The 20548-nt window shown below is 35.6% G+C and overlaps 1 protein-coding gene and 1 non-coding gene across 2 annotated transcripts in view; one reads left to right on the top strand and one right to left on the bottom strand.

Annotated features, from left to right (window-relative positions):
* SECISBP2L (SECIS binding protein 2 like) overlaps positions 1-20548 on the top strand; it is a 55899-nt gene that overhangs the window by 17242 nt on the left and 18109 nt on the right. The window contains exons 5-15 of the mRNA XM_061157102.1: positions 1330-1562; positions 1856-1880; positions 2225-2340; positions 8608-8742; positions 10351-10431; positions 10959-11126; positions 11398-11539; positions 14731-14900; positions 15649-15781; positions 17397-17559; positions 19419-19639. Of these exons, the coding sequence (XP_061013085.1) occupies positions 1330-1562; positions 1856-1880; positions 2225-2340; positions 8608-8742; positions 10351-10431; positions 10959-11126; positions 11398-11539; positions 14731-14900; positions 15649-15781; positions 17397-17559; positions 19419-19639 (1587 nt within the window). The remainder of the gene's footprint in view (positions 1-1329; positions 1563-1855; positions 1881-2224; positions 2341-8607; positions 8743-10350; positions 10432-10958; positions 11127-11397; positions 11540-14730; positions 14901-15648; positions 15782-17396; positions 17560-19418; positions 19640-20548) is intronic.
* Positions 7122-7228, bottom strand: LOC133067605 (U6 spliceosomal RNA). Its single transcript, XR_009695373.1, has one exon. It is a non-coding gene; the product is annotated as a U6 spliceosomal RNA (small nuclear RNA).

Genomic DNA, 20548 nt, shown 5'->3' with positions numbered 1-20548 from the left:
CCAGGACATCCACTCAGTGGGCTAATATGGAACCTTCATATATTATAATTAACAAAGAACATACATATAATATTAAACAGCACAACTAAAAATTATATTGATTCTGTATAAAAGTTATATATAGAAAAATTGTGATTGTGAGAGAAGGGTTGTAGGGGAAGATTATGTAGTAAAAGGAATTTTAGTGGTGTGTTGGGTTGGGAGGAATTGCTAAGAGGTCTTGTTTTTTAAAATGTCTTGTAAGTACAATTTGTGAAACACAAAAATGAGAAACAGGCAACTTAGTAGAAAAATAGACAGAAATCAAACAATCCAAAAGTAAAACTAACAAGTATTTCACAGAGGGGAAAACATGCATGTCTATTCCCAACCTCATTATTAAGCAGGAAAATGAAAATTAAAATCTGCAATGAGCCATCTTTTTATACCCAGCAATTGAGAGAAATTACAGCCTAGAGGACAGTGTCTAGTATTTGGTGAATATGTGCACCAGCAGGGTTATTTATATCCTGCTCTTAGAGTGCAAACTGTTTTAACCACCTTTGAAAATGATTTGGCATTACCTAGGTAAGTTGAACATTACATGTAACCCCTAAGCCTACCAGTATTTACCTTAGAGAAACCTTCATGTGCACACATACATACTCTTTCATCTATATAAGAATGTTTACAGAAGTACTGTTGTTGAGAGCAAAACCCCAGAACAACCCAAGTGTCCCATCAGTGGTACAAAGGACAAAGGCACTCTGGTATATTCATACACAGGCATTCTAGATTTCAGTGATCTTAATGAATTATAGCCACATGCATCAGAATCTCAAAATCAATCAGCGTTTGAGGGAGAGAGCAGCAGCAGGGGGAAGCAAGTCACAGAAGAATGTGGACGTGTGATTCCATTTTTATAAAGGTAGAACTGCAAAAGTACGTAATTTATGTTTTGGAAATACAGAAGTCCACAGTAAATCTATTTTAAAAATTGAAGGAGTGATAAACACAATTCCGAATAGCCTCTGAGGGAGGAAGAGAATAAAGTGGTGGAGGAAGCATGCAGTGGACTTCAAAGGATTGGTGATGTTTAATGGATGATAGTGGTTTGTTTTAATTATATAATATTAAATACACAAATAGTTATGCAGATACTCTCCATAATAAACACATGTTATAAAGCAACTTGTCAGGAACATCTTTTGCTGATCTTTTCAAAAAGTTTCCACCTGTTTTCTTTGTTTACAAAGTTCAATATTGTTCTTTTCTTACAATTTTAATGATAATTTAAAAGAATTGGTCAGCTTGTTCCTCAAGAGTTTTCACACTTTCCTTGCCTTACAGATTTCCCATCAGACATCGCAAACAAATCTCTCTCTGAGAGCTCTGCCGCAATGCTCTGGAAGGCCAAAGGCAGGAGGAGAAGAGCCTCCCACCCGACTGCCGAGTCCTCTAGTGAGCAGGGAGCTAGTGAGGCTGACATTGACAGTGACAGTGGCTACTGCAGCCCCAAACACAGCAACAACCAGCAGCCTGCTGCGGGGGGGTTGAGAAATCCCGATTCTGGCTCCATCAGTGTATGTGACGTTGCTTTATCTTCTCATCTGTCATCTCTGTCAGTGTTATCTTTGTGTCTTTGCCTAAAGCTGAAGTATCTATTTTCATTAATAGTTCCTATAATACAATGGTTAAAGATGTGTTTTGTATGTTTTACTATTAATATAAAAATACTCATTTATGGAGAAGTATTTTTTCTAAGATTATAATAAGTGTACTTCACAGTAGATGGAATTGTGAGATGTTTTGCAAGGAATATGGTGTTTACTCTTAAGCAGAAAATAATTGTCTTTTTTTTTGTTTCTATTTTTAGCATGTGGACTCATCTGTATGTGCAGGTACTTATTTTCTGCATAGTGTTTTTGCTCTATTTTCTTCTCTGTCCATGTCACAGTTTTGCTTTAAGCATGAAGCTTGCTGATGCTACAAAAAAATTAGAAGTCTTCCAAAGAAATGCAAGTTAATTTGAAAATATGGTTTTGTTGATGAAATTGGGAGAATGTCAGCTGGAGGTATTCTGCAAGTTGACACTTAACATTACCAAGAACTGGAATGCCACTTAAAGTTTATGGAAATTTTCCAGAGTTACATTTAGAATGACTGAGTTTCAACACATGATGTTAGGGGGCACTTTAGGTTTTGGCGTCTTTATAATTATATTTTAAAATCTCATTTATTATAGGTGGTGTAAATTGGTCTAATGTAACTTGCCAGGCAACTCAGAAAAAACCTTGGATGGAAAAAAATCAGACATTTTCTAGAGGTGGAAGGCAGACTGAACAAAGAAATAATTCACAGGTAATTTGGATTAGGTTGGAGAAAGAGGTGTGAAATGAATTATTATAAATTATGGCTTTGAAGAGCAGTGTCCTTAATTTTTGGCGATGCATATTGTGTTTAACATGGTAATCTGTACCTTTGAAGTAGTTTAACAAATAAAACTATTATTTAAATAATGAAACAAAATGACAAGATGTTGAATAGGTGGGATATATATTGTACCATTTTCTACTTTTCTCTATTTAAGAAATGTATTTGGATATTTTATAACTTAAAAAAAGAATACAGTCCTGCTTCATCTTCTGTGACTTTTTCCTATCTATATAAAAAACATAAAGCATGTTAATGCCTTAAATATTGATTTTTTTGACCTTCAGGACCACAGCCTTGTCCATGTCTTTCCTTGACTATAAACACCACCAGCCATGCTTGGTGCGGTACCACAGTGATGGCCACCTCGGGCTGTGATGTGGCCAGACTGCGTAGCTTCCTGGGTTTGGGGAGCAAGATTCAGCTGCAGTGCAGCAGAGCAAGTTATATACTGCCACAGGCTTCCAATAACTACCTTCCTGTGTTGGTTGTCTATGAAATCAGGGAGGCATTGGTTGGTCAGTATTTTTCCTTTTTTAATTTTTAGATAGCATGCCTGGATTTCTTAAATCTTGTTAATGGGAATTAAAGTTACCATGTGAGTAGATCTAGATGAACTGAAATAGAAGTAAGTTAATAATGGATTGAATAAACCAAATACTTGCCTGTGCCTTGCCTCCCTGAAGTGAAGTTCCCTAGCATTAATTTTGCTGTCAGGAAAACAAGTAGAATAGTGCCTCTTCCCTACGGTTATTGGAAAAATGAGTCATTGTTGTTTGTGGCAGGCTTGTGAAGCAGTCTAGCTTTATTTGATCAAAAACAAAAGAGCTGAAACAAGAATTGTTTATATAGATTAGATAAACAAAATCTGTGGAATGTTTGGTCAAGTACTAAAATTTTATCTTGAAATTGTAACTGCTAGTCCTGCCAAGCTTGCAGTCTCAGCATTGGTACTTTTGATGTCAGTAGTCCTCTAGAGAGTAAATAATACTGATACAGAAAAATATTTTATCTCTGCCCCAAAGCTAAGCAGAATGGTGAAAAAACACAAAACAGAAAATTATGGAAATGCATAAACATTTGTTTACTTTGTATCTGTTCATTCCAAAAGAACTGGAGCCAGGTGTTGAACAATGTGTTTTCTTTTCTACTTCTGAGGCTTTGTTGTACTTTTCTTAAGTGTGCAGTTGTTTGATTTTTTGATAGGGATAATCTTTTTTTTTTAAGTCAAAATATTTTCCCTTTGCAATTTCTGATCGTTTTAAGGCTTAAAAAAAGCCTTTTAGAAATGCAGTAAATATTCATTTGTACTTTCTGCTGCTTTTTTACAGTGTAATGTTTTCAAAACTTTTTTATCCAAGGTTTTCTTTTGAAGCGTGGTACAACGTAATGATGTCAGTTTTCACAGTAGTTAACCAGTTGTCTTAATGTTGTAATATATTAATTTTTTTCTGATTTACTCTTTTAGTCATCTGCTAATTTCTTATGTTTCAGGTTCTGTTTTTGACCTTTTTCCCCATTTATTAGATTTGTACACCTGTACAGTGTGGTTTTAATTACTGAACAATGACATGATTTTTTAATACTTTTACCAGCGTCTTAACATTTGAAACAGCAGGTTTTTTCTATACTCTGATGTAACCTTAATTGTAAATGATAGAGTCTAAAAATTTAAGTTTTATTTTTGAATAAAGTAAAAATGGTTTTATTTTGTGAATAGGTTGAAAAAAATATATGAAAAAGGTTATACAACAAACAATCTCATTTGCATCCTGCCTCCACATGTGTTCTCCTCTTACCTGTACCTGTGTATTTGCCCAGTTTCTTCATGTCATTATAAGTAAATATATAAGTATGTATCTCATGTTTTATTCATTCTGTTCTGTGCTCTGTTCACATCTCTTAACAATGTATCATAGAGATATTGCTGTATTATTTACTCAGAGGGTTTCTGCACTTTTTTAAGCAACTCCTAATGTTGTTGGTGGAGAAGGCAGTGGCACCCCACTCCAGTACTCTTGCCTGGAAAATCCCATGGATGGAGGAGCCTGGTAGGCTGCATTTCATGGGGTTGCTACGAGTCGGACATGACTGAGTGACTTCACTTTCACTTTTCACTTTCACACATTGGAGAAGGAATGGCAACCCTCTCCAGTGTTCTTGTCTGGAGAATCCCAGGGACAGGGGAGCCTGGCAGGCTGCCGTCTATGGGGTCGAACAGGGTAGGACACGACTGAAGTGACTTAGCAGCAGTGTTGTTGGGGCTTCCCTTGTAGCTCAGTTGGGAAGGAATTTGTCTGCAATGCAGGAGACCTGGGTTCAATTCCTGGGTCGGGAAGATCCCCTGGAGAAGGAAATGGCAACCCACTCCAGTATTCTTGCCTGGAAAATCTCATGGACAGAGGAGCCTGGCCGGCTATAGTCCGTGGGGTCACAAGAGTCGGACACAACTTCCAACTAAACCACCACCACCACCTAATGTTGATGCATCCTTGATATTTTCTGGAGTCCTGTTGATGGACACTTTGTTTATAAACTATTGCTATTGTGGACACAGTGTTATTTTGAAATCTGTGTGTACAGCAGTAGAATATATTCCTGGATAAGTATTGCTGAGTGAAAAGGTGAAGTCACCTCTGTTATTTGGTAAATATCACCAGATTGTGCCATTTTGCATTCTTAACAGTAATGTGGAGAGTGCTTATTTCCATAGAGCCTCAGAAATCATGTGTTTTCAATATTTTGGATTTGTGCCAGGGTTAGGAGAAATAGTGTATTCATGTAGTTGAGCATCTTTCCATGTTTAAGGACCATTTGTACTCTTATGTGAACTTGTTATGTTCTTTGTCCATTTATTGTGCTTTGACCTTTTTCTCTGTTTTTGTACATTTTAAAAGCAATTTGATCAAGCTCTTACCACATTTAAAGAAATTTTAAGAGCCTTTAGTCTGTTATATGAGTTGCAAATATTTTACTAGATTTGCATTTTTATTTTTGACTTTGCTTAATAATTGCCATGCACAAGTTTGTTTTAAATACTGTTAAGAAGTTGATTTTTTATAAAGAAATTTATCTGAAATTATCCTCCAGTGTGTTTATGCTCTTATGTTTTTTACATTTAAATCTTTATTCCATTTAGAGTTTGTCTTAGTGGATGTTGTGAGAAATGGGTCTTATTTTGTATTTTTCATGTGGCTACCCAAGTCTCCCACCACTGTGAATTGACAAGTCCATTACTTCATCTGTTTGAGATAGCCACCTTTATCACCTATTAAATTTCCATGTATTTTGAAATCTTGTTTCTGGATTTTCTGTTTTGTTGTTTGGTCATTAAATTAATCTATCAACTTAAGGAGAATGGACATCCTTTATGATGTGGCATCTTTCTAGAAAAAAAAATATGTCATTCTCTTTTTGAGTCACCTTTTGTGTTCTTTAGAAGTATTGTATAGTTTTCTGAAAACAAATTGGTACATATTCCTCATATGTTAATTCTTAGTGTTTTTCTTTTTGCTACGTAAATGGAGTATGAAAACTTAAATCTTTATATATTACTTTTATGCTAGTCATTTAAAAATCTTAATATGTATTTGTTGTTTTTGCTTTGTTTGGTTCTGTATGCCCAGTCTCTATTAACAAAACTCTTTGAGAAGAACTTAAAAAAACAAAGGTTCATTCCAGGAGGTAATTGAAATACTTGCATATTTGATCCCCATGAACTTTGTTGGAACTATTAGTTGGGGATTTTAATTTAATCCTCAAACTTTGTCTCCAAGAATTAAGTTGCATTTATTTTTTAAAAGAATTATTTTTGTGTTTGTAACAACATTAATGCATATGTAGTAACTGTGGTTTACAAGAAGGCTAACATTTTGATGTAATTGTAATGCTGTTTGGAAGGCAGATTTACATTTACTTTTTTGTGATAGTGACTGTACAAAGGAATGAAGATTTCTACTCAAGAATTACTCTCTTGCTTCCTATTCATCCCTATGTTGGGGCTTGATTGTTAGTACTCATTTCAGTGTGAATAATTTCTGTGAATTAAGTCGTTTCTTTGGTACCTGGACATTGTAAATTGTGTTTGTTTTGCCATCCTTTGTGTGAGCTTCTTTTCATGAACCAATTTAAAAAATACTGTATTATGAAAAATTTTAAACAGACATTAAAGTTGAAATAATTTTATTGAGAACATTCCTTGCTAGATACTATCAAAGATTTTTCTAAAATTGGCTTCATCACATGGTGTATTTTTCTGTCTGTCTCTCTATCCATGTTCATGAGTCTATTTTTTTTTTTCTATTTATTATTTTTTATTAGTTGGAGGCTAATTACTTCACAACATTTCAGTGGGTTTTGTCATACATTGATATGCATCAGCCATAGATTTACACGTATTCCCCATCCCGATCCCCCCTCCCACCTCCCTCTCCACCCGATTCCTCTGGGTCTTCCCAGTGCACCAGGCCCGAGCACTTATCTCATGCATCCCACCTGGGCTGGTGATCTGTTTCACCATAGATAGTATACATGCTGTTCTTTTGAAACATCCCACCCTCACCTTCTCCCACAGAGTTCAAAAGTCTGTTCTGTATTTCTGTGTCTCTTTTTCTGTTTTGCATATAGGGTTATCGTTACCATCTTTCTAAATTCCATATATATGTGTTAGTATGCTGTAATGTTCTTTATCTTTCTGGCTTACTTCACTCAAAAATATGGAACGCTTCATGAATTTGCGTGTCATCCTTGCGCAGGGGCCATGCTAATCTTCTCTGTATCGTTCCAATTTTAGTATATGTGCTGCCAAAGCGAGCACTCATGAGTCTATTTTAAGATGAAGTAAATATTTAAAACCAAGAATCTGTTGGGTACCTGGAAAATTATCTCGTTTCTTAACATGTACTTATAGTTTATAGGAAGTAGCCCAGTTTTCACAATAGATCCTCTAAGGAAGAATTACATTTACTATGTGGACTGTGCTGTAGCTTATAGTTCTGCCATACAACCTACTTCCCAGAAGAGTGTAAAAATTCTGTTTCTTATCAGCAAGTCTTTTTGGACCTGTTGATTAGCATGAGAATTGCCAGGTGCTTCCAGGGCTTTGTGTGCGTATTTTTTATTTCATACCCAAAGCCTATTTACCAGCACCTGCAGTCCAGGTCCACTTCAAGTTCTGTTTATTAGGATTCTTGAGTAACTGGTAAAGAAGACTGTACTTTTCACATCTTCTCTAAAGTGTCCTGGTTAAGAAGGGCATTTCATATAAGTTGCATTGGGTACTTAAGAGAGGGAACTTAATTGCCTTAAGATAATGCTTTTTCTTACTCTTAAGTTCTCTGTATGACAGTTGAACATTTTGCAGATGTATTAATAGGATAATAATTTGTGTGACCGAAATTTTTATCCTCAAATCTGTTTTCTTATAAACAAGATTTAAAATTTTTAATATGTCTTAGGATTAAAAAATATGAAAGCTGCAGATACTAATAGATCTGAAATAGTTTTTTATAAAAAGGTAATGCGTAGTTTCTCTCAATGGTAACATCGTTCAAAACTACAGTGCAATGTCACAAGCCCGATACTGACATCAATGTAGTCAGGATTCAAAACAGATGCCTTACTATAGGGATCCCTTATGTCATTCTTTTATAACCAGACTCCCTTCCTTTCCTCACTAGCTTCTCCTTAAACTCTAGAATCCACTAATGGGAATCTACTAATCTGTTTCCCCATTTTATGATTGTGTCATTTCCAGAATGTTGTATACATAAACTGATACAGTCTTTTTAGGATTGACTTTTTTCACTAGTGTGGTTTTCTGGAGATTCCTACAGATTGTTAGTTATATCACTAGTTTGTTTTTATGATTGCCTACTGTTTTATAGGGTGAATATACCACAATGAGTTTATGCTCTCAATGAAGGACATCTGGGATGTTTCTTGTTTTGGGTATTACAAATAAAGACAATATAAGTGTTCATGCATGGGGGGGAGTAACATGCACTAATTATCACATTTTTGTGTTTTCATTATATTTACCTCATTTGTCAAAGTTTTACCTTTTTATAACAAATTATGCACTTTATGAAAACTTGTTGAGTTGTATACTTTTGGGTACATTTCTGTATGTTATACTTCAGTAAAACATTTTACTTAAAAATAATACATTTTTCTCCTCCTCTGGGGTTTATTTAGGTTGGATTCAGATGCCGAGGACATAGTACTTCCTCAGAAAGAAGACAGAATTTGCAAAAGAGACAAGATAATAAGCAGTTAAACCCCAGTCAGTCTCACCGAGGCGACCCAAATTCTGAATCTTTATATTTTGAGGTATTTATTTCAAACTGTAAATTGTTATAGCAAATGTTCCCATTAAGAAATTAATTTTTATTACATTATAAGTACTTTTTATGTCTTAATCCATCACTGCTGTTAGATTGTAAGTTACCTAGAAGTATTGACTCGCATTTTTTCTTGGTTACATAGTTAGCCTAAACATTAGCTTTATTAATGTTTGTTTTTATAAATTTTTATCATGAATATTCATCATTTTGAAGTAACATGCAGAGATAGAACTTAATTTTTTATGAATTTCACCTAATATGAATCTTTTCAACTTTAATTATCAGTGTTGAGTCTCTTTTGTTAAGGCTTTCAAATTTGAAAATAGTTAAATCTGGTTAATTTGTGCTGCTAGTGAGGAGTCTTGAGAAGGAAGATAAAAGGCTATTTTACTTTCTCTAATAGGCAGACAGTTTATATCCTAATGGCAGTGTTTTTATTACTTATTCATCTAACTGGCACTCATTGGAGGCCTGTTATGTATTTAGTAAGGTGCTCTGCATGATACATTAAAATGAATAAACACACTACCCTTAGGGAGATTACTGTGTAAAGAGGAATGTAGGCATGTACACACCTGGTAATCCTTAGGTGTGGTTAGAGTTGAAAGGAGTAGTAAGTTTTAGGTTGAGGCAGGATAGGGTTCACATTTGGAATAGGTTTTAAAGAATGAGTAGAGTTTGTGTCAAGATGGTGAACAACATCCCAGGTAACTCAATTGAATAACTCATTTTTGTTAACATAGTTTCTATAAAATGGCTTAATAGTTGGGTTTTAAATATATTGGAGGCCAGAGGCTAGAGATGAATAATATGTTACATAAGCTTGATAATTGCCCTAAAGGACTTGAGAGTGCATCTGAAGTATTATATCAAGAACGGTAGCTGTGGCAGATTTTTTATTTACCCTTAATCATGATTCATTCCATAGTTGTATTTAAAGATATTAGATATAATTTTCAGTGTAAAGGAGGATATTCGTTAAGAAATTACTCTGAATAGGGAATTTATTTTTATTTTTTAACTTTTAATCTTATTGCTAGGTATATGTAGCAGTGGGACAGGGAATATATTAATGAAATTCACATTAAGCCATTTCTTTAAAATCCAAATTATGTGAAATGTGATAAAATCCTTTTTGAATTTCTTTTTATTTATCTGACTACCTTGGGTAGAATTACTAATAAAAATGGAGTTGTAGATGCAGAAATCTAAAGGATGGATGTCCTCATCCTTGAATAATTAAATTGGCTTTGTGTTAGCCTGTGAGAAATGAGACTTCCTTTTTAAGACTGACTTAAAATAGTTCAATACTGAGTTAATTATTTGAGTTGATTACTTCCCCATTTCTCATTACTCTCAAGCATTATAAAAGGTTGTTCTTAAGAACTTATTAAGACCCAGGGGAATCGGGTGGAGAGGGAGGTGGGAGGGGGGATCGGGATGGGGAATACGTGTAAATCTATGGCTGATTCATATCAATGTATGACAAAACCCACTGAAATGTTGTGAAGTAATTAGCCTCCAACTAATAAAAAAAAAAAAAAGAACTTATTGCTTTGGACTATGTTTTACTTAAAATGTGGAACTATTTCAGGATGAAGATGGATTTCGAGAACTAAGTGAGAATGGAAATGCTAAAGATGAGAATATGCAGCAGAAACTTTCTTCAAAAGTAGTAAGTGACTTTTAAAAATGATAAGTAAAATGTATGAATCTTTTGAGCCATGATTGTGTTGGAAAGAAATACTACAGGGAAGTATAAAGACTTGGGCAGATGGTATTGAAGAAACACCGTATTTAGGACTGATTTAGTATTTTCAGCATAGCCAGAACAGACACTGTCCTTTGAAGTCCATAGTTCCATTTCAGAGAAGTAAATATCATTTATTAAATGACATCATGCAGTGTACAGTCCATGCTAAAATTTCCCCAGTTGTTACAAAACTTTACTTTGGAGTTCTTTTGTTTTTAGTACAGAATCCAGATGGTTATATTACCTACTGCAGTATGCTGTTTTGTCACTATCATTTTCCAGTCTCCCAGTCTAGAATGGTCCTACCACCTCACTGTTCTTTATGACATTGAATCTTTTGAACAGTCTAGCCCAGTTATACTTGAGAACTTCTCACATTCTAGATTGTCTTTCCTTATGATTAGACTTTTATGGACTCAATAAAAAATGTTTTTCTCTGGTTATCATAGTTGGATGATTTACCAGAAAACTCACCAATCAATATAGTTCAGACTCCAATTCCCATTACAACCTCAGTTCCTAAACGTGCAAAAAGTCAAAAGAAGAAAGCTTTAGCAGCAGCCCTTGCCACCGCTCAAGAATATTCAGAAATAAGTATGGAGCAAAAAAAACTACAGGTATGTAGTCATTTTTATGAATAAATATGGTAGTTTATTTGGTAGGTTTGGGGAGAGGGTGGATGGAAGAGTGACAAATATAATTATCTTAAATTGCCACTTTTTTTTATCTTATCGCATGGCTTGCAGGATCTTAGCTCCCTGACCAGGAATTGAACCCACACCCTCCACAGTGAAAGCATGGAGTCCAGACTGCTGGACTGCCAGGGAATTCCCTTAAATTGTCACATTTTCATACTATAACAAAAATGTTTTCATATTTATCTTGCAGGAAGCTTTATCAAAGGCAGCTGGAAAAAAGAATAAAACACCTGTGCAGCTAGATTTGGGGGATATGTTAGCAGCTCTGGAAAAGCAACAGCAAGCCATGAAAGCACGGCAAATTACTAACACCAGACCTCTGTCATATACAGGTAATGTCATTCATCTGAGCAGTATGTTATTTGACTTTGGTAATATATTTTGGATATTGTTCATCTAAATTATATATACCTAAAAAAAAAAAAAATCCAGAGTCTAATTACTCAGTAGCTCCTCTCCTGCCACACTGTTACCTACCTTTCATTCACCCTAACCCCCAGTCTATCTTTAAAGGAGTGATCCTCTTCAAATATAAGTTCAAAACTCTCTAGTAACTCCTCTTTTCACTTGGAGTGAAGCTGGAGTTCTAAGTCATATCTCAGCTGACCCTGTTACCTTTTGCCCTTCCTCACCATTCTCCCTTGGCACACTCTGCTTTAGCCACTCAGCCCTTTTGCTGTTCCACAGACACTTCTAATGTGCTCCTAGCTCCGTTCTTTAGGCTTGTGCTTTACCTGGAACTGTCTTCCCTCAGGCATCAGTATAGTGTGTTCCCTCAGGCCCTCTGGATCTCTGTTCAGATTTGTCAGTTGGTACATATCATTAACCAACTTTGAAGGTAGCAGTAAGGACCACAAGTAATTTGGCTCTATAACTGTTAAATTATCCAATTTAAAACCAAATGGCAAACCTAGGAGTTTTGATCAAATTTTGTGTGTATGTGAGAGAAAGAGAGTGGGATTCCGAGGGAGAAAATGATCTCGCTTTCTCCTGAAACAGTGTATTTTAACAGACCTCATCAGAGTTAGGCTCAGCAGCTTTGAAGTGCTCCCTTATTTGCTTTCATAGTCTTTGTTTTAGAGGATGAGAAATAAAATAAAGGAAAGGGAAAGGCACCAATAAAAAGCACTGATGTTGAGAGGCAGAATTGAATTTTCTGTTTCTTTTGTTCTGTATAAAGGATCTACTATTTTTAAACAAAAAGATAAGTAACAGTTTATAGCTTTAATTGTGTGTGCAAAATGTTTAAACCTATAGTTAATTACCCATCCAGTATGAACCTTAGCTTAGAGTAACTGTTAATAAAAATAATATTGAAAAAAAAAAAAAAGAACTGAAAAAAAAAAAAAAAATATTGAGCACATCCCAGGCTTTAGAGTTACATGCTGTTGAGATGGGGAGAGTGGTGGTAACATCTTACTAAGAGCAAAGGAGCCTGGGAAATGGAACTGAGAATTAACAGTGTTCGGGGTCAGTGTGGTCTAGGGCTTGCATGCGGGGCTTTGGATTTGAACTATCTCCTGGATCCTGTTCTTCCATATATTTCCTTGGCGAGTTATTTAATCTTCCTGTGCTTCAACTTCCTCTTATTAAAATAGAGATAATACAGTACCTGCTTCAGGATTGTTTTGAGGGAGTAAATGGGATGATACATGTAAAGTGCTCAGTAACGTGTAACTAATTATTTAGGGGAAAAGACCATTAGTCTGTGATACTTCAAGTGGCTTATTATAACTTTGATTCATTTAACACATGTTAATATATACAAATGTAATTATCTACATGCAAAGCATGGTGTCAGGAACTGTGGAATTACAGATATGATTAAGATATGTCTGTGGTCAAGAAGATTATAGTGTAGTCAGAAAGACATAAACACAAAGCTCATAAAAAGCAGTGCTTCGGGAAAGGTGCCAGCAAAGTTTAATGAACTTATAGAAGAAAGAGTGATTTATGTCAACAGGACCATATGGGGAGGATGTTACAAATGACTTCATATGTGATTTGAACTGGACTTTGAAGGGAGAGTAAAGTTCTTGACAGGTAAAAGTGAGATTAATCTCTAACCTGTCACTGTGTTTAAATTGGTAAGGGTTGATTACAAAGAAGTCAGCTTTCTTGGGAAGTCCAAAAGAAGGATGGGACTATGGCAAAGATGTAAAAGGATTTTGAGAAAGTTACTAGGATTTTTTAATTGATGGAATGTGGAAACAAGTCAAAGATGACTCCAGACTCTCTGACTTAGAGCATTGTGTTGGTGGTAAGAGATATGATGATTCCAAATAGACAAGAATCATGGAAGAAGAATTTTCTTGGGAAGAGCAGACTCTGGCCCTGTTGTATTTGAAATGTAAGTTAGGGAGATCTTGGTGGTTCCTATTTAGTTAGGTATGAAGTTCAGGTTAGAAGTCAGTAAATTTCAAATAGGGATGATTGTTGTAATTGGAAATACATAAGATTGTCAGGGGAAAGAAAAATTAGGATAAAAGATGTAGAACGCTCAGACCTAAAACATGGAAGGAAAAAGAACCAGAAAAACAGGTTTGAGAAAAAGTAAGAAAAATAGAATGGAATGTAATGGAAGATGAGGATAGACTTTTCAAAAAGAGGAAGGAAAAAACTAGAGTAGAGCGAAGATTCAGAATTAGATTTGGCGGTTGTAAAATTATATGTGATCTGGGCAATAGCAGTTTCAGGAAAGTGGGTAAGGCAGGGGCCAGATGATAATGATTTGAAAAGTGGTGGGAAAGCTGACTGTTTGGAAGTTACAGAGAGGAGAGGGAGTGGTGGTGCCTTAGAAGCCAGTCAGGGGAGAGGTTTTGTTGGTGTGCCTGCTGTTTTTCATCCTTTCATGGAGAGAAGGTTTTAACTTCTTTTGGGGAGTTAGGGAAGAACTTGAAAGATTAAAGGGGGAAGGGATAGAGCAAAACCCTTGAGGAATTTAATCCCGAGATGGGATTGCTAGCAGAGGTGGTTGGTGAGCCTAGGGTGGGAGTAAGGATGCCTGCTGCCTCCTGTCAGGTGGCTTAAAAGCTGATATTGGAAAGCATCTGCTCAGGGAAGTGACAGGAAAGCTTTTCTGCTAGAGTGAGAGGATTGAGATGATTAATAGAGGCAAGGTTTACTGAAGGATGGGCGGTATGCACTGGAGAATGAGGGTAACGATCGATCAGGCATAAACGAATTGCTTGAATAGTACTGAAGAATACAGCTGAGAGGGAAAATCATCATTCTTTACCGACAGGCTGAAATGAGGAGTGACAGAGTACTTACCTTATATGAGGGTCATTCTCAGATTCATTAGCAATAAGAAGAGGTACAGAGTTTTGAAATTTCAGAGGTAGAATGGTTCTTTGGAGCTGTATCTGAGGGACATTGCACGGCCATATACTGCTTCTGTTATTATGATGTCAGTTTTCCACAAGAAAAGGATGTTCTTGTTCTTAGACATTTATCATTAGAAATTTTGAAAGTATGTGGAGTTGGCCATAAGAGTAAAACTAATGTTCTTGTTTGCTTTTAGTGGTCACTGCAGCTTCGTTTCACACTAAAGACTCTACTAACAGAAAACCTTTAACCAAAAGTCAGCCCTGTTTGACATCCTTTAATTCTTTGGACATTACTTCCTCTAAAGCAAAAAAAGGAAAAGAAAAGGAAATTGCGAAACTAAAACGGCCCACAGCACTTAAAAAGGTAAATCAAAACTGGGGGATGTTTATTTTATAGGATAAATAAGGGTTTAAATCTGTTTTGCAAATGTAGTTGTAGCATTTTAGCCAACAAATTATTGTGGAAAGTATGTTAAGCACGCATCTTCATGATGACTAGTTAGTTAGTTTGAGGTTAGCATCTCAGCATCATGACTATTTTCCTGTGTTGACCAAGGCCCTGTAGAATGAGTTCTGTCTGTAAGGTTAAAGAGAAAAAAATTAAACATTTAGGTATCCAAAAACTTTGGACCCTAGGAATCAGAAGCCTGAGGTTCTAGTACCAACTTGGTACTTAGTGTTATGTTTTAGCAAACCTTTCTTACCTTTATCTTCTTTGTCTTTAAGTTGGGGATAATATCTGCTCTCTTTAACTCAGTTTTATTATTAGGAGGAGCAGGATGAGATAATACATAACCAAATAAATCTAATGTAACTCTGTGGTCTGATTTCCAAGCTTTATTTTACCCATTTTGGGGGAAGCCCTAGTTTGTCAACTAGGATTTAAACAATGAAGCAGATCTGGTTTAATAGCTGTAGTATTATATTGTCTTCCTTTATTTTGGATATAGTACTTCCTTCAGCTTCACTGCCTAAAATTACATTTACCTTTTTGCCAGTTTCCACATAGCCAGACAAAATCCTCATGTCCATTTTTTAAGTGTATAATAGTGAACATTTTAATTATTCAGTACATACTTAAAGAGTAATATAAGATTGGTAATGACTTTTAGGTTATTTTGAAAGAAAGAGAGGAAAAGAAGGGCCGTTTAACTGTGGACCACAGCCTTTTGGGATCTGAGGAACCAATAGAAATGCACTTAGATTTTATTGATGATTTGCCGCAAGAGATTGTTTCCCAGGAAGGTAAGATCACTCCTTTTCCCTTTCTTTTCATAAAGTGATCCAGAGTTTTTTAATTGGTAGGTAACAGCACATCACTAGTTACTCTCCTAAATATGCTCCATGTTTTATCTAAGTTTTTTTTATGTTTGAGCATTTATTTAGAAGATGCTTCTGTAAGGAGATACTTACAGGAGGGGCAGGTGTTAATAGTAGGTCTGTGGCAGTTTTGAGGCTTAAATCCTGAATTTATTGTGAACTCTCATAATTATGATCTCACTAATGTCTCCTCTGTAACTGTCACAGTTCCTTTTATTTTGTCTTCTTTTATATCCAGAAGACAGTTGGCTGTCTTTTCTTTGCAGGACTACAGTTGACCCTTGAACAATGCAGGTTTGAACTGCACAGGTCCACTTGTACACAGATATTTTTCAGTTAATTTTGTGGAATTAACACACATGCCACAATGAGTAGAGAATTGTAAAGCTCATTGCCGTGCGGAGTCCAGTGGGTTGATAGGATTCAGTCCCATACAGCGGGTAGCCAGCACATGATTCCAAATTGGACTTCAGGCCAACTGCAGATACCTTAAAAAATTTCTACTACTGTGAAAGAAAGATTTTGGGAGACACCTGACTAGGTCCCTTTTTCTACTGCTATTTGTTCTTCAAATTTCAGCAAACTATTTAAATCCGATTTACACGTAGATATAGTAGCAATGTTCCATTGGATTTAGAAAAATAAATTTACTTCTAAGAATTGTTCCAATATATTTGGTTAGGGTTCCCCTTTACTCTCAATTAAACATCTTCCCCTTTGTATTTGGGTGTTACCTATTTATCCATTCATTCAACAAGTGTTTTTGAATACTTGCTGTGTGTACTCTAATAACTGGAGTGGGGGCTGGAAGCTCAGGAAATGTAATAAAGCTATGTAGTGGGCTGTCCCTGTTACAGTAAATTTACAATCTAGCAGAGAGATAAGGTATATATGTAATTTTGCAAATTAATGGACTGGACAAATACTAACTCATTTCCTGAGTTCATCTGTTTGAGAAGGAAGCAGTAACTAAAGGAAGCAGTTGAGTCAAAAGATGACAAATGTGGCTACCTGAGCACAGGAGCAGAGACCAGATGAAAGAGAAACTTGGGTGGTGCTTGGAGAATCGGAAGTGGTGTGGAGGGAGTGAGAGAGGTGGGACCATCATTGCTAGCAGCAATGGGGATTTTAAGGCAGTTTTAAAAAATTATTTCTAAGAAAGAGGTGGAAAAATAGAAATGTAGGAGACAGGTAATATGATCCGGAAAGAGGTGCAGAAGCAGACATGTCTCCTTGTTCTTCAGTTTAGATCCTCTAAGGGTACGTGTTTTAGGTTGCTTTGCCGTCTCTCATCTTTTCTGTGAAGACGTACAGGCTGTGCTTGATTTTTTTCAGAGTATATTTTAAGACCTAATAGGAAGATTTGATACTTGTAGTATATGAGAAATGTTTGTGATAGGAACAATGCCCAACTTGGTAGCTTCTGGAGAATTTGAAAGTGATACAAAAGATACTGCCATTCTAAGTTGTTTTGATTGGTGTAGGACTTTTCAGCATTTGAAATTTCTAAATTCTTTCTCCTCACCCAACTTCTCCACAGATACTGGACTGAGCGTGCCCAGTGATACGTCCCTGTCTCCAGCAAGTCAAAACTCTCCATACTGTATGACACCTGTGTCCCAAGGCTCTCCAGCTAGTTCTGGGATAGGCAGTCCAATGGCATCTTCAACAATAACCAAAATCCACAGCAAAAGATTTAGAGAGTAAGTTTTAGTCTTTATTGAGGTTGAATAGTTTAAATATCTTGATTGTAGTTCTGAATTTAATATTGTTATTGTTTCTTGGTGGGTTGAGCCAACAATACCAGAGATCTTTAAGTTCTTTCAGATTTAGTTTAACAGCTGGTTTTATTATATGGAAAACATTTTATCTGTGTTCATGTAAAAGTGATTTGACAATAAATATTCTTTTTATAGCAACTAGTGTTCATCCCTAGGAAATTTGGCCTCTTAGAGCTTATCTATAAAATGCCATACTATGACATCTTCCCTCTCCAGTACTTTTGCTTTTTGGTTCATAATGTCCTTCAAAAAAACTCTCTAATCAATGACAATTCTAAGACCCTACTATATGAAGTCAACCTATTACCTAAAGCTATTTGTTTTTAAGTGTATATTTCTAAGTTTTAAAATGCCCATCTGTGAATAATCTTGAACTGATGGTCATTGCTCTGAAGGATTTGGGAATATGAACATTTGTGTAGATGAATTAATTTTACCTTTATTCTTTCTTGCTTATGAAAGAATCCCAGGGTAAGAATAAAATGGGTGTGAATTCAAACCACATTGGTTTGTTCTGTTCCTTTTTTTTATATTACTGTTTTGAGCAAATACTTACCATCTAGATTTGAAAAGTTAATTAGTTAAGTGTCAAATAACAGATGTAGGGCAAGTAAATACTTGGAGAATAAAATTTTGCTCATGTATGAAATAAACAGTTTGGAAGAAAAGCAGAATAAAGAAAGTTGCTTTTTTGGCATTTTATTCTTTAATTGCATTCCTTAATTTTGTGTACTTTATTAATCTTGTGTACAATCTGTCCGGTTGTATCCTCCGTTCTGAAGTAATGCCATACTCATAAGTATATAAGCATTTTTCACATAAACATTAGAAAGACCTCCAACATTATTTTTTTCACTAGAGAAAGGCAAGCCTGGATTTTCCCACCATATAATGTTGTTTACAAGTGGCAATTTGCTGGCCCAGCATTCTTAGATTAGAAATTATCCCAGTTCTCCTTGTTAAATACCTGCTTATGATAGAGATTATGGATGAGAACTAGCAAAGTAGAATATATAAGTAGTTTACTTTGATGGGGTCGCAAAGGGTCAGACACGACTAAGCAACTGAACTGAACTGAACTTACTTTAACTTGAATGACTTCCTTACCCTTGAAATTAAGGACTGCGATGGCTTCGCACTTCACTTCCGGTTTTCTGGGCTGTGGCTCTGTCACAGAGAGCCCCATTCAGTTGTTTTGCCCATTATAAGGGCATGTGACTTTTACCTCGAAGATCTCTTTGGTTTTGACTTCAATTTAATTACTGAATTCATCTTCTCTAGTCATAGATTTTCAGAGTTAGAGGGACCATTGAGGCTGTCATCCCTATTTTTATGGTTCAGGAAGCCAGTGCCTGGAGACTGTGATATATCCAAGCATGGATGATGAACTGTTGGTATTAGGCATTTGGTTAGCTTTTATGAAATCAATCTGTTTCCTATTAGAGGCATCCTTGGTATTCATTGGAATAAAATAACTTTATGCATTATCTCTTTACCAAAAAATGCCTGTTTTTATCTAATAGAAGGCTAATATTTGATTCATACCCTTAGGAATTTAGTAATTAGGTGTTTAGATAGTATTTCCCTGAGGTCTGTCCTTTATGTAAAAGCCAATCTGTTCTAATTCACAAGAACTCCGTTATTTTTCTCACTGACTGAAGTATTTAGGAGATTTTAAAGACTTGGTTTTTTGTTTGTTTGTTTTTTAATGAAAACCTGTTCCTGGATGTATTTTTTTCCTACATAATTTTATAATTACCTATTTTTGGTTTCCTTTACAGGTATTGTAATCAGGTTCTTTGTAAAGAGATTGATGAATGTGTGACTCTTCTTCTTCAAGAGCTTGTCAGCTTCCAGGAACGCATCTATCAAAAGGACCCTGTGAGAGCAAAAGCAAGGAGACGGCTGGTTATGGGTCTTAGAGAAGTTACGAAACATATGAAGTTAAACAAGATCAAGTGTGTGATAATTTCTCCAAATTGTGAAAAGATCCAATCCAAAGGTATGAGCATTTTACTTTTGAAGTGTCTTGATATTTATGTGGTATAATTGTGGAATATGTGGTGACTTTTAAAAGTGGAAGCCATTTGTCTTCTTTAGGAGAGTTTAGGTATAAAACATAATATTGAATATGAGTAAAGAAAATGAAATATTTCACTTATTTCATTTTAATAAAATTGAGATCAGATTGTAAAGAAAATCCCCATTTATGAACCCTGGTGAAGGATTTAGGTTGAGCCAACCAAGTGTCCCCTTTGTTGTAAAAATTTCTTCAGTAGAATTTATTTACAGAGGTAAAGAAATGCACTCTTACAAGTTTACTACTTTAAAAATTTTCACATTACCCTTGATAGCTCTTTTCTCTTAAAAAGAATTAGGAAAAAGATAAAAGTGTCTGCTTCTGTTTATGGTGGAGATTTGTCTCAGAAATCAGCAGTAACAGAGGCCTTTGGGTGAGCCAGCACACAAGTACTTTGTACCATGTCATGCACCCTTTTTTGTCCTTTTTGATGATTGGAGTAGACAGATGCATCAATAGCAGTAACAGGCATATTCTGCACAGGGGAGACATACTAGTAAAAACAGTCATTTATAATCGGTCTTCCTGCTTGTGATGGGGGGCTTACATGAGCTGAGAGATCGGATAAAAGGCATCAGCTACTATTAACAATTATAATTAATTAAAAAAATGGAAAGTATTGATTATATTGAAATTTGATTCCTGTTGTGCTAATTCCTGTGGGGAAACAAAAATACTGGCATTACAGAAATATGGTATTTAATTGGGGAGAAAGAAAATATGTACCTCTATCCATAGATACGAAAATGTGTAGAACAGCCTAAGTGACCCCAAGCATTCATAGAATCCTTTGCTGCTGTGTCTTTTGCTTTAGCTCTAGGGTGCTGAAAT

Source organism: Dama dama, chromosome 12, assembly GCF_033118175.1.
Source record: "Dama dama isolate Ldn47 chromosome 12, ASM3311817v1, whole genome shotgun sequence".
Taxonomy (NCBI): domain Eukaryota; kingdom Metazoa; phylum Chordata; class Mammalia; order Artiodactyla; family Cervidae; genus Dama; species Dama dama.
Note: the sequence above shows the minus strand (reverse complement) of the source record. Positions and strands in the feature narration are given on the sequence as shown.